We start from the raw sequence: 13,265 nt of genomic DNA on the forward strand, positions 1-13,265 counted from the left end.
CATAGAATAGAATAGACTAGGCCAGACACGAATAAACCTGATGCTAACTATTGCAGCTCAGTTCTTAAAATCTCCCTTGCTTGGAGAAGGAGAAAACGGCCAGGCGTGATATGTTCACCACTGGCACACATTATACATATACTGGTGATGTATTATACTACCTACCTAGCCATAGGTAGGACATTAATGCAAAGTTCGAAGCGCTTGACTCCAAGGACGCCATAACCTCTCGAGTCTCTCTGCTGTGGTACGCCAGACGTGCCAGATGCCATTCTAATACCCGTGAATACCGTGAATCACTTTCCGTATGCCAAATTCATGCCGAGTGACCGTGCAAAAAAAAGAAAATCAAACCTCAATCTCACTCTTCTCCCGTCGCAGGTCCTCCTCGTCGCTCCCAGCCGCCTCCCTGCTCACTGTGGTCTTGCTCCATCCCCGGATCTTGTGGCCCCAGATGTAAAATACCACGGGGATGGGGATCATGACCGCGGCGAGGCAGCCCAGCAGGGTACCAGCCCACTGGATGCCCAAGTTGTGGAACATCTGGTCCGCGAACAGGGGGAATCCTGCGCCGAAGAACGATCGGAGTAGGGAGTTGGCGGCGATGGCCGAGGCAGCGAACATCAAATACGTGTCAATGATGTAGTTGAAGCACTGCAAGAAGATGCAAAGGATACCGAAGCCAGTCACCACGCCCGAAGCAGTCGGCGCGAGCCAATGGATCGATTTGTTCCAGCCCGTCCAGCCGAGCCAGAAAAGCCCAATGGAGAAGGCGATGGCGCCGACAATGACGGGCGGGAGTCGCCATTCCGGGATCTGGACGCCGTGGTTGCGCACGAGCTTCTTCTTGTATGCCACCTGATCAATCATGATGTAGATGCCACCACAAAACTGGCCGATGATCAGACCAATAAATGGTAAGCCACCCACACCCTCGTTCATGCCGTGGACGCCTTGGAAAATGATCGGGTAGGCGCCCAAGAACAGGTAGATGAGGCCGTAGATGAAGGACATGTACAGGGTGATCAGAAAAATGATGGGTTCAGTGAACAGCATCCGGATTGGTCGCATGAAATTCTCGTCGACGAGCTCCAGAAAGTCCACCTCGACCTCCTCTTGCTTCGCGTGAATGGCAAAGTTCTTCGTCTCACGTCGAATTCGGCCGGCCTTAGCAACGAGGACCGCGGGTGCGTATGTCTCTTTGGTGAAGAGGGTGAGGAAAGTGGAAAGGAAGCCCATAATGGAGGCGATATACATGGTCCAGCGCCAGCGCAGATGGCTATCGGCAATAAAACCACCGACAAAGGGTGAGGCGAAGGGGCCACAGAAGACGGCCATGGCAAACGCGGTGATTGCAATGCCACGCTGACTGTCGTCGTACATATCGGCGAAGCAGGCGGGGACAATCGCCAGGGGACAAGCGGCGAAGAAGCCACTGAAGAAACGTGCGAGCATCAGTGTCTGATAGTCTTTAGCGGTGGCGGCTGCAACGGCAAAGACGCCGAATCCGAACATGGCGACGACCAGGGGAAGCTTGCGACCCAGCAGCTCGGAACCAGGGCCCCAGAGGATGGGCCCGAAAGCAAAGCCCAACACATAAAGCGTGATACCCAGAACGCCGACTTCGGTAGAGACGTGGAACTCGTGAGACACTTGCTGTATGGCGGAGGAGAAGATTGCGCTCGAGAAAGAGGCCACGAAGGTGATGAAGGAAAAGATGATGGATGTTCTGACTCTGTAGGAGCATGTTAGGGATGACGAGGACAGCACAACAGGAGCAGACGTACTTGTACCAAAACGGCCAATTCTGTGGGTGTTCGGGGTCGTCGACGCCCTCAAACTCGACCACGTACCCTTCGGCGTTGTCTTTGGGTGGTAAAGGCTTACCGGCACCTAACGTCTGCACGGTAGCTGTCGATCGCCGTCGTGCGCCGGTTGATGGTCGGCTGCCCACGGTGAGCTGATGCTGTGTCCGCGACCTTGCTATCCGCTCAAGCTCGACGGGGTGGAGTGTGTGTTGGGTGGCATTCTGCTCATGCTGTTAGCCACTAGGATAACTGTAGAAACTCCTTCCATTCATACCGTATAAGTATGGGTGACATTACGGGAAACGGGTGAGGACCCGTCAGATTCAGACCACTCTCTCTCAATATCTGGCCCATGCGTGGCGATGTAGGATAAAGTGTCGTGTCGATCGTTGTTTGCGTCGACCTCGGCGCGAATGATGTCTCTGCTCAAAGAGTCCATAGTAGATCAAGTCTTCTGTCGTTTTGAGGTTGCTTGTGCTGGTATCCGAATTGACCTTGGTCTTTCTTCCATCGCCTTGATATACCTCCCCTCTCCATATACTTCTGCCTCCCGGATACTCGGCCAGATGTTGATTTCATCTCTGCGGTCCTTTGAACCCCGTCCGCTCAAGATGCACCTATCACCGTGTTGAGGCTTGATGAGTAACAATGAAACATGCCAGGGGCATTGCAGCCGCTCGCATTTTCCGTGTCGAGTGCGAATGGCGGAATCAACGAGAACTGCAGAATTTCCAACGCGAGATGCATTGTCAAAATCGCACTTTGCCAGAACAAGCCAAGCACAAGGGGCTTTAGTGGTACCTTCAGGCCTGGAAGATGCTATTGCTCGGTAGCGTGCAACGTCATCGGCGTGGAGGGCGGAATTGGTGGATGAACATTTCGGCAACATGATCCTGTCGGCGCGCGAGCCCGTGTGAGAAGGACCGTGTCAGGGATTGATTGGTTGTCGACACTTGAAGCACAGACTTCGGGACGGAATCTTCGTAGTCATCTAGCGAGTTGCTATGTCATTGTAGAGATGGCGCTCATTGAAGCTGCGTGGCTCAAGCCTCAGCCCTGAAAGTGGGTCACGTGGCACGAATCTCGACCTTCTGTCTCTCGTATCTCCCACCGCAGCTACGCTACATCTTGATTAGTATGTACTTTACAAGGCACTCCATCGATCGAACAATGTGAACGAGGGCAACCCTCTCTCGCCCTGGCATATGTGTTTTCCCAAGGAGGTGCGAGCACCATCCAATCAACACCATGTCGATCAAGGCCATCTTCTACAGCAAGTTTGATCCTCACGAAGGCGCGCCGCTCCGTCTCTCCGTGAACCACAGGTGACACCCAGTTTTGACACGGGTACAGGTCCCAAGATCGTGCATCAAGTGCCTGAGGACTCGGTCTTGACTACGAGCGACCCCTCTGCATCGTCCTCCAATGGCCCGGCCACCAGTACTCCATCGACCGCACCACTGTTATCCTTCTCAACCATCTCGCGCTTTGTGATCCCTCGTCAATCGCTCTGCGGGAATCTGATCTCCCTCTCCCCTCCGCCGCTCACCTCGAACACGCCTCCCACGCTCGTCCTGTCGTATCCTATATGTCTGACATCCCCGCGATACCCGCGCAATGAGTTCATCTTCAATTTCGCCTTGGTCCTTGGGGACCCCGCAACGATCGACGTGCCCTCGTATAAGTCGGTGGTGAAGAAATTGGCGCACTTGATGCGCAGCCTGGAGGAGCAGTCGCGCTTCTTGAGTGACGACTCTGCAGCCCCAAACTCGGGCAAGATATACAGCCTGTGTGAGATGCTGATGGAAGATCTGAACAACTACTCTGAATGCATGATTCCGATCGACGAGTTAAACACATTGAACATCAAGCTGTTCCCCACACTGCCGAACCCCGCGAGCGTCAAGCCCTGGCATGTACCACTGTTTACCGTTAGAATCGAGACCATGGTGGACGAGAATTGGGACTTGACCATGCTGCGGCTCATTCCCTTCATCAATGGCGTGAATAGTGTAAAACGGATCGCGGTGCTCGCCGACGCCGACCTCAAGCTCACGAAGAAGTGCATCAAACACCTGCTCTACTACGGATGTATCTTATTGCTCGACATCTTCAGCTTCAGCGCCATCTATGCCCCGACCGCCGAATTTGCCAACATGATCGCCAAGGACACCGACATGCAGAAGGAATGCGCTCGGTACGTCAATATGGCATTCGGCCCAGGCGGACAAGAGGAAGCTGTCATTGACGGCGCCACGGAACGACGGACGAGTGGCTTGACGAATGCGACCCTCCCAGATGAAGAGATATGGCCCTTGACTGGGAAAGGCGACCCCATCGACGGCGTCACGATCGTCCAGCTTTTCGCGAACCTGCGACAAGGTCTCACTGTGCGAGAATGGTATGCCCAGAATGCAAACTTGCTTGCGAACATCGACATGCGGCGTTTCGTTACGTTTGGCGTCATCAAGGGATTCCTCTATCGGGTTCACCGATACGCCATCCGCACACAGAAAGGGGCATTCTCCCACGGGCCGCCCGGCGGAAGCATGACCCAGTACGCTGATCTGACGCGGAGCATGTCCAGCGAACGCCACTTCACCGAAGAGACATCCCCGCGGACTAGACACAAACAGCACAAGCAGTCCAGGAGTGTGGAGAAATCCATGGTGGAGAACCAGACTCTGAATGCCAGAATAGCGGAGTTTCTCGACGGTACGCACTGTTTCGACGAGATGTGCACGGAGCTGGGGATCAGTGAGAAGGATCTCACCGAGAGGTTGAAGAGTCGCGAAATGGGCGATGTCACTATCATCTGCAGGTGAAGTCCCGTCGTACCTTGTGCTTTGCGAGTTGTCCTTATGTGGCGACTACGAGTACGAGGTTACCCTTGCCTTTGACCTGAGTAACCGTGCGGTCTGGAGGCTCCAACATTGGCCCCTCAGAAGCTCTTTGCGCTCATCCCACGGAGTATCGGCGGTTTCTGGATTTGCTCTCAAAGAGCTAGCTTGAGGATCGTTGTTCGATCTCACTCCACCCTCGGTCTGAACAAGCTTTTTATGGTTGGGACGAGTCTGCAACTAATCCGAAGGATGACCACCGCTCCCTCATAAGCATCCTATTCTCAGGCCCCTCTGATCGACATGTTCCAGGATTTATATTCTGCTAGCACCACTTAGTAGCGCTTACGCAGGTCCACCAGTTGACGTACGCCCCCGGTGCGCTCCATATAGATGACAAGGGAGACGAGGCGCGGTCCGGGAGGCACATGTCCGGTTTGACCACTCCCAGTCACCCCGGACTTTGCTCATTGTGTGATTACAACAGCGTTTGCTGGGAATCTACGAACATCGACGCACCAGCTTGCACGGGGTGGACCGCTTAGAGGAGACTCTGAATCCATTCTGAAGTGACCGAATGAGCCGATCATGTTGCTGCTGTGCCTCGACATATAGTAGAACTCGTCGTTGTCGTTGCATCGGCTGTCACTTACAGAGAGGCTGTTGAGAATCTGAAGTCGAGTCACTGTTGTGCGAGGCGAACGTCACATCCAAGCATATATAGATATATATATGCGCGGACACGGCAGGGCAGGTCGATAGTCTGTTGTGTGGTTCAGGTCTACCTTTACACCTAGGTAGTAGACTGACACCACCCTACCGCCCCCATTACTCGTACTCGACACTTGTCTATCTTCTCCATCTCCTGTCCCTTCTCCTCCCCCGTACCTATCTCCTCCCTCCTCAATCTCTTCTCCTCTGCGCCCCTTGTCTAAGAAATCCTAAGAAGCGCCCGCCCCCGCCTTCTCCCGATCGGCGCCCACCAATTTCCAGTAGCGGGCGGCGCTGGCGACGCGGAACCCCTTGCCCCAGACGATCATGGCGAAGAAGACGCTCGACGCGGCCATGCCGATGAAGGCGGCCGAGATGAAGCAGTTTTGGTAGCCCAGGTTGGTGAGCCAGGGAGTTATCCTACGACTTTTGTCAATGACGATGGATCGAGAGGGAGGGAAGTGGAACGAGGGGGGATAAGGCAGAAGAAGAGGGAGACGGCTCCTGTGAGGGCTTGCTTACCCGTAGCTAATGGCAAACGACATGGTGTTGCGCACCAGAATCACCGTCACAATCGCGTCGCCGCTGATGCCGTGGTAACTGTCGATCATGTACTGCAATCATCCCAAAACAAGAAGTTGTTAGCTTCCAGCTTCTTTCTATTATAGAATCATGTTTACGCTTGTTCCAAGATCTGTGTCCGTCTGTCCCACATTTGTCACGAACACTAGGAGGGGGAAAAAAAAACTCACATTGACACTCAACGTGACGCCAAAAGTGGTCACAAAGGCCAGCGAGCCCATGGCGCAGATCAGGCCGAACCAGTGCACGCCGTGGGCGGCGCCGACGCCCCACAGGATCAGCGAGCCCGGGACGAGCAGCACGCACAGGGCAAAGGGCCACAGGCGCTGCTCGGCCTCCATGATGCCGCTGTTGCGCCGGGCCAGCTTGATGGTCAGCCAGTCGCTGAAGCGGCCGGAGATCAGACACCCGAGGATGACGCCGATGGTGCACGACAGGTACGACAGGCCGACCATCGAGGGGGCGAAGTTGTAGGGAGGCCCGCCCAGGATGATGGACGCGGTCGCGTTCAGCACGTTGAACCAGATCAGGTACGACCCGTACGAGAAGCCCGCGTAGAATATGACCGGCCAGCTCAGGAACATCAAGCTGCGGAGCGCCCGCTGCACCATCGGCTGGCCCGGCTGGGGATTCCAGAGCGACAGTTTCTGCATAAACGTCTTGGGCCGGCCGTAGTCGGCGACCGGGGTCGTCGAGGACGACGTGGTCGAGAGCACCGTCGCGGGGAGTTTCTCCGTGTCGGCCGCGTCCTTGGCCGTGGCTGGCTCGGGTGGTGGCGTGTCGACCTCGACAATCAGTCCCGCCGTCTTGCGCGTGTAGTTGGTTTCCTCCAAGAAGAAGAACTCAAACACAAAGACAAAGGCCAGGAAGATGGCCGGCCAGTAGAAGACCCAACGCCACCCCTGGCCGTCGGCGATGAAGCCGCAGAGCACCGGGGTGAAGTAATTGCTGCCGGCCAGCGTGAAGGCGTAGATGCCCATGTACGTGCCTCGCTGGTGGGTGAAGTACTGTGTGTGCGAGACGGTCAGTTCTGAACTGGCAGCGGTAACGAACAGGCCACACGTACCACGTCAGTGACGGAGATCTCGGGCAGGGCTTCGATGGGGGCGTTGAAGAAGCCTTGGATGATGCACTTGGCGATCCATTCTCCGTTGCTCGTCACGTAGGCGCTGCAGGGTGGTCAGTCAAGTCACTCCTCGAACGTGGCAACACGCTGGCCCGGACAACATTTACCTCCAGATACTGGTGCCCTGGATGCCCACTTGTCAGCACAGCCATCACCATCGTGGGGAGAATTCCAACTCACCAGCGACCCGAGAATGGAGATCAGGTAGGTCAGGCGCTTGCCGTATCTCAGCGAGAAGGGTTGCCAGAAGAGCAGACTCCAGCCGAGAAACAGAAACATGTAGCCTGTGCCCTCGTTGAGCGTTGACACAGACACACCCGACGCTTTGGAGAGTGGGACCAGGACCGAGTACACGGTCGAGACGCTCATGCCGGTGAACCAAGTGTATCTTTTCCCCCCCGGCCACCTGTCAGTTTGGCAGGTCCTCATCATCTCGGGGGGCGACAAATGACAAAAAGTCGGGTGTGCTACTCACAGGTTCGTGCAGATGCTCGACAGGATCTTCCTCCGCGGCGACCAGTTGAGCGGGTCGTCTGGGTCGTTGGACGGCGTTGGCACCAGGACAATATCACCGGCGCCCGCATCAGCATGTCGAGTGTGCATGGTGTGGTCCAGGTCGACCAGGTGGACCGTGCCGGGGACAGCTTCCCCCGTGGTCTCGGTGAGGATGGCCATGATGTCGACAACAAAGGCGGTGGCAGAGCAGGAACAGAATGGATGGAGAAGTAGATGCAAAGAGATAGACGGTGATAGAACAATGGGCAAACCTCAAATACTTATCCACCCAGCAGCAGTTCTCCCGCGGTTCCGTAGCATGGGATTACAAAAACTCCTAACGCAAGGGACAACCTCGTGTCTCGACCCTGCCAATCCCATTTATAACTTCAGTCGCTTGGATGGCTTGTGAGGCTCACTCTTGGATCGACGGTTACACACGATCTAGAACCCCCACTGGAGATGTCCACTGCATTTTGCAGGCGAGACGACCAGGGTTTCCCAACGAATGGCGCCGGCGATTTCGCTTCTCGTTTCGTGTGAAAAGGTGCCGGGGTGAAGTGAGGGATACATGGTGGAGGATCCCATCGCGATAACATTCTTGGAAACAAGTGCGGAATTTTGTTGAGTGGCACGAGTGGTCATTTTTTTGACCATTCCCCTGCAGATCGTGGGAAGAATAAGCGTCTGATATCTCGACAAGAGAACTTGTAGGGGGATGGTTGGGAAACCAAAGATACGGACAATCTCCGATTCGACCTCGATTGGGAAAAGGTATCCACGACAAGTCTCTCGTCTGGTCTTTCTTGGGTATCTTATGTGTTGCCATCGACGACGACGAGAGTCGTAGCATGTCTGGGCTATAGGGAACAAGAAAGCCAATCCGCACCATCTCCTCGTTTCCTATCGGGACAATAGCTGGCGTTGGCTTTGCGCAAATCCAAGGGATTGGCTCGGTCCGTTGAGCGGTTTGGCTCCAAATTCCGCTATCGAGAGGAATGAGGAGAGACGCCACTTCGCCTTTGGGGTGCCACGCTTGACAACGCTTGACCCGAATCAGTGTCGCGCACTGCCCTTCAGCCAGTCAAGGATGTCAGTTGGAGGATATCTGTGACCAGCGAGAATGGTTTGCGCAAAGCGGAGATGCACGATCGACGCCCGCTAGAGCCGCTTGCCCACGGGTTGATGGAATGGTTTCAAGCTCCATGTCCAAGAGAATCTGCCACTTCCCAGTCGTAAAAAGGTCTCGACGGTCCTGTGTCCTTATCGTCGCCTCGAAACATCCCTTGGTTACCCAAGACTATCCGCGTCCAGGGTAGAGAGCAAAATGGTGGTCCGGCCGTTCAATGTCATTCAACCCAAGGACGTCCCGACGGGCACGCCAGAGTACGAGTCCAAACGGGCGGCTGTGCTTCGAGCGTTTCATGAAAAGATTCCCCAGGAATACTATATTCCCCAGGAGGTTGTCAACAGCCCGCCGCAGGATGTCTCGGGCCTTGCCACGACGTTTGGCATCTTGACCCCGGAGGAGATTGAGATCACAGAGACCTCGGATGCCACGACCCTGGCCGAGGCCATCGCTGGACGCAAGTACACGGCCGTTGCGGTGGCCACAGCCTTCTGCAAGCGAGCCATCGTCGCCCACCAACTGACCTGCTGCTTGACCCAGTGGTTCATGGATGAGGCCATTGAGCAGGCCAAGTCACTGGACGAGTATCTCGCCACGAACGGCAAGACCGTGGGACCTCTGCACGGGGTGCCGGTCAGCATCAAGGACCATATGCCCATCGCCGGAACGTATTCGTCCACGGGCACCTTTGGCAGCATCGTCAAGAACGAAAAGGACAGCCAGTTGGTGGCCATCTTGCGGGGTCTCGGTGCCGTCTTCTACTGCAAGACGAACCAACCCCAGACCCTGATGCATCTGGAGTCCGACTCGCACTGGGGCCGTGTGCTCAACCCCTACAACATCCACCTGTCCGCTGGCGGCTCGACGGGCGGTGAAGCAGCCTTGATCGCCATGAAAGGGTCGATCCTGGGCGTCGGCACTGACATTGGCGGCAGTATCCGCGGACCTTCTGCATTCTGCGGCATCTACGGGTTCAAGCCGACGTCGTACACTTTGCCCATGAAGGACATGATTGCGGCGCCGTTCCCCGCCGAGCTCAACATACTATGCTCGATCGGGCCGATGTGCCGCAGCCTGAGAGATATGGACCTGTTCACCAGCAACGTCATTGCGGCGAAGCCCCATCTTGAAGACCCAAGGCTCGTGCCGCTTCCGTGGACGGGTCTCAAGACTCCCCTTGCCGGACGGCTGAAGGTTGGGATCATCAGCAACGACGGCTTCATCGACCCCCAGCCGCCTGTCAAACGGGCCGTTGCCTGGGCGAAGAAGCTCCTCTCGGACCCCAAATACGCCGATGTGATCGAGGTCAAGGACTTTACGCCCTACGACGCTGCCGGGGCGTGGGCCAAGATTCGCCGCATGTACTGGCCGGACGGCGGGCAGGGGATGGTCGAGCACATCACCGAGACCGGGGAGCCGGTCCACCCGCTCTCGTCGTGGATCTGGAAGGACGCCGAGCCGCACGGGATGCAGACAGGCGTCGACGTGAGCAACATGCGCGGCGAACGGGACGCCTTCCGCATCGCCTTTGCCGAGCACTGGAATACCCAGGACGTCGACGTGGTCATTGGGCCGTGCTTCGTCGGCCCGGCGTCTGCGCACGACACGGCGTTTTACTGGACATACACGTCCCTGTACAACTTTGTGGACTATCCCGGCGTGGTGATCCCGACGCCCATCAAGGCCGAGAAGGAGGAGAAGTACGCCGAGGACTACAAACCGTTGAGCGACGAGTGCGCTCACGTCAAGCAGCTGTGGGAGGAAGGGGATTTTGAAAAAGCCCCCATCAACCTGCAGGTCGTGGCCAGGAAGTACCACGACAACCAACTGTTTGGGGCCTTGGCCGTGTTCAAGGATGCTTTGGGGCTGAAGTAGAGATTTGATACACTCCTCCTACCCGAGTAGAGATGAAAGTGACAGTATACTTTTCGACTTACCGCGTTGCTGGTCTTGTTGGCTAGTATAGGTCGAGGAGCACCCAGTAGGCTTCCTTTTCCCCAGATGATGTTTTTGTAGCAAATGATGAGTTTTCAAACATTCAGTTGAATTCCCATGTTTCATTTCGTTGTCGAGGTAGTCTTGTGGTCAATAGTTCATGACGAGTAGACAACGAGCACAGGCGTGTCATGCATGTCATATTCACGTGTTTTGCTCTCCAGACCATATCAGGAAAGGAAAGCAGCGTAGGGTTTGGCGAGTGAGCGGGAATGGCAGAAGGTTAGGCAAGCAGCTCGCTCTCCAACTAGCACATTCCCAATAGATTCAAGACTGCAAGAGTACAAAGAGCAACTGGCATATGAGAGACTAAAGACACCAGTGACGGGACGTTAGGGTATCGATAGGGGCGTTGGGGCCTATCACCACGTGACTTAGGGCCCCTCAAAAAGATCATTGATATATTGTACACCAGAAAAATAGGTCCAAATCTATGTCCAGATTTGGTTTTCGAAAATTCATGTATTTTCTTGAAAGCCACAAACCGGGGAGGTTGGCCGAGTGGGTTAAGGCGGCAGATTTAAGCCTCTTTTAGTAGGATGATCTCTGCTTTCCGAAAGGAAGCGTGGGTGAGTAGTCACGACTGTGTAATGTTTTAATGTTTAAAAAAGTATTTTGTCTCATAATATGAGTTCAGGTTCGAACCCCACACCTCTCATCGCTAGAATGTTTTTTTTCCCTCCATGGGTCTTGTAGGGTAGTAGGTCAAGAGGAGAAGTGTGGTAGTCAAGAGGACGATGTGACTCACTCCTTTAAGCATGCTGGGGTGGAGGTATAGGGCCGACTACTTGGGTCGAATAGACAGAGAGAGGTCTCTATTCATCTCTCTCTCTCACTCTCGCCGCTCCATCTGGGGTTCGTTTAGATATACGTTCGTTTGGCATGAAGATGTAGGGGGGGAAACAACTTTCTTTGTTCCAAAGATGTACAGTATACGACACGAGTGTCCCAAACCCCATGTCTCACCTCAGGAGTCGACAAAGACATATCGACCTGGACAAGGCTGGATAGTTACCAAGCCATTGGACCGTCGAGGATATCTTGTGTTTCTATTCCAGAACGGTCAAGAAACAAACAAGCCGCAACTATTCCGTAAAGTCCCTTGATAGAGATAGACCAGACGAACAGATAAAATGTAGACAGCCAGAGAGCATAGTATGGTTAAAGGCTCAAGGTTAACTCAACTCACATATCCTCGTATCCTCATTCATCAACCCGCAACATCCTCGACATTGCTCGTCCCATCCACACCCACTTTCCCCGCCTCTCTCTTCGCTTCTACTCCGGCGTCGTCCTCCTCGCCCTCGCCAAACAACGTCGCAATAGCCTTCATGGTCGTATTCCCGCCACTAAACACGACCCCGACGTCCCAGCACGGCGTCTCCGCGCCGGCTTTCTGCTGCTCCCGCTGCTTCTCGGCGACCATGTCGCGAAACTCTTGATTGAAGAGCACCGCCGCCAGAGGAACGCACCCGCTCGGCTCGACGACCAGCTTGAGGCGCTCAAAGACGAAGCGCATCGCCTTCTTGATCTCGTCCTCGCTGACGGCGTAGACGCCCGCGACTTTGGTCGGGTCCGAGACGACGGTCCAGTTGATCTTGCCGACGGGCGTGCGCAGGCCGTCGGCGATGGTCAGGGTCTTGACGTGCTCGATGCGTTTGTTCTGGAGGAGGCCGCGGCGGGCGTCGTCGGCGCCCTCGAACGAGGGTTCCGCCCCGAAGACCGGCGTGTCCGGTTGCGACGCGAAGAAGGTCGCCACGCCGCACAAGAGGCCGCCGCCGCCGATGGGGGCGAGGACGGCGTCGAACTTTTTCGCGGCAGCGTCCGCTCCCGTGGAGGTGGAGGCGGAGGCGGAGGCGGAGGTCGGGGAGGACTGATTTTCTCGAAACTGCTCCTCCATCTCCAACCCCACGGTGCCCTGGCCGAGAATGATGTCTGGGTGGTCGTACGGCGGGACGAGGATGGCCCCTTTCTCCTCGACGACGTTGCCGACGACGGCCTCGCGCTCCTCGGCCGTCGACCCGCTAAAGAGCACGTGGGGCGTGTACAGCCGCGTGCCCGCGATCTTGGACCGGGTCGAGATGGCCGGCATGACGATGTACGCGGGGATGTCGAACGTCGAGGCCGCCAGCGCGAGCGCCTGCGCGTGGTTCCCGCTGCTGTGCGTCACGACGCCGCGGCGCCTCACCTCGTCGAGGCCCAACTCGTCGACCAGCCGCGTCACGGCGTGGAATGCCCCGCGGGCCTTGAACGCCCCGATCTTCTGGAAGTTCTCGCACTTGAAGTGCAATCGAAACCTGGGTGGCGGTACCGCCGCATCTGAGTCATTGCTGCTCGACGTCGGAGAGTCGAAGGGCGGTGGATTGTCGGACAGATACACGGACGGGTCCCTCGACGAGGCGATGGCATTGAGGGACCGACTCGTCACGAGCGGCGTTCTGTGGATGTACGGCTTGATTTTCGTGTAGGCGGTGCGCACCGACGCCGGGGTCAGCGGCGGGCAGGTCGATATGTCCGCCATACCTTGATTTCTTTCTTCCCGAAAAGCTCAATTAGTGGTGGTGGTGGTGGTGGTCTGT

The 13,265-nt window shown here is 56.0% G+C and overlaps 5 protein-coding genes across 5 annotated transcripts; 2 read left to right on the forward strand and 3 right to left on the reverse strand.

The window, feature by feature from the left end:
* Nucleotides 1-348: 348 nt before the first annotated feature.
* Nucleotides 349-2,247, reverse strand: AYO21_05942 (hypothetical protein; the record flags this gene model as incomplete). Its single annotated transcript, XM_022655908.1, has 3 exons — nucleotides 349-1,735; nucleotides 1,788-2,029; nucleotides 2,083-2,247. 3 exons carry the CDS (start codon nucleotides 2,245-2,247, stop codon nucleotides 349-351), a joined length of 1,794 nt encoding a protein of 597 aa, XP_022511828.1.
* Nucleotides 2,248-3,056: 809 nt separating this feature from the next.
* Nucleotides 3,057-4,633, forward strand: AYO21_05943 (hypothetical protein; the record flags this gene model as incomplete). The annotated part of the gene is made up of 2 exons (XM_022655909.1): nucleotides 3,057-3,114; nucleotides 3,162-4,633. 2 exons carry the CDS (start codon nucleotides 3,057-3,059, stop codon nucleotides 4,631-4,633), a joined length of 1,530 nt encoding a protein of 509 aa, XP_022511829.1.
* Nucleotides 4,634-5,589: 956 nt separating this feature from the next.
* Nucleotides 5,590-7,742, reverse strand: AYO21_05944 (hypothetical protein; the record flags this gene model as incomplete). Its single annotated transcript, XM_022655910.1, has 7 exons — nucleotides 5,590-5,779; nucleotides 5,882-5,973; nucleotides 6,112-6,948; nucleotides 7,008-7,110; nucleotides 7,175-7,191; nucleotides 7,248-7,473; nucleotides 7,543-7,742. 7 exons carry the CDS (start codon nucleotides 7,740-7,742, stop codon nucleotides 5,590-5,592), a joined length of 1,665 nt encoding a protein of 554 aa, XP_022511830.1.
* Nucleotides 7,743-8,889: 1,147 nt separating this feature from the next.
* On the forward strand, nucleotides 8,890-10,566 carry AYO21_05945 (hypothetical protein; the record flags this gene model as incomplete). Its single annotated transcript, XM_022655911.1, has 1 exon — nucleotides 8,890-10,566. One exon carries the CDS (start codon nucleotides 8,890-8,892, stop codon nucleotides 10,564-10,566), a length of 1,677 nt encoding a protein of 558 aa, XP_022511831.1.
* A 1,330-nt stretch (nucleotides 10,567-11,896) lies between these two features.
* On the reverse strand, nucleotides 11,897-13,207 carry AYO21_05946 (hypothetical protein; the record flags this gene model as incomplete). Its single annotated transcript, XM_022655912.1, has 1 exon — nucleotides 11,897-13,207. One exon carries the CDS (start codon nucleotides 13,205-13,207, stop codon nucleotides 11,897-11,899), a length of 1,311 nt encoding a protein of 436 aa, XP_022511832.1.
* Between the last annotated feature and the right edge of the window lie 58 nt (nucleotides 13,208-13,265).

The sequence above is a fragment of the Fonsecaea monophora genome (genome assembly GCF_001642475.1).
Source record: "Fonsecaea monophora strain CBS 269.37 chromosome Unknown Scaff39, whole genome shotgun sequence".
In the NCBI taxonomy this organism is placed as follows: domain Eukaryota; kingdom Fungi; phylum Ascomycota; class Eurotiomycetes; order Chaetothyriales; family Herpotrichiellaceae; genus Fonsecaea; species Fonsecaea monophora.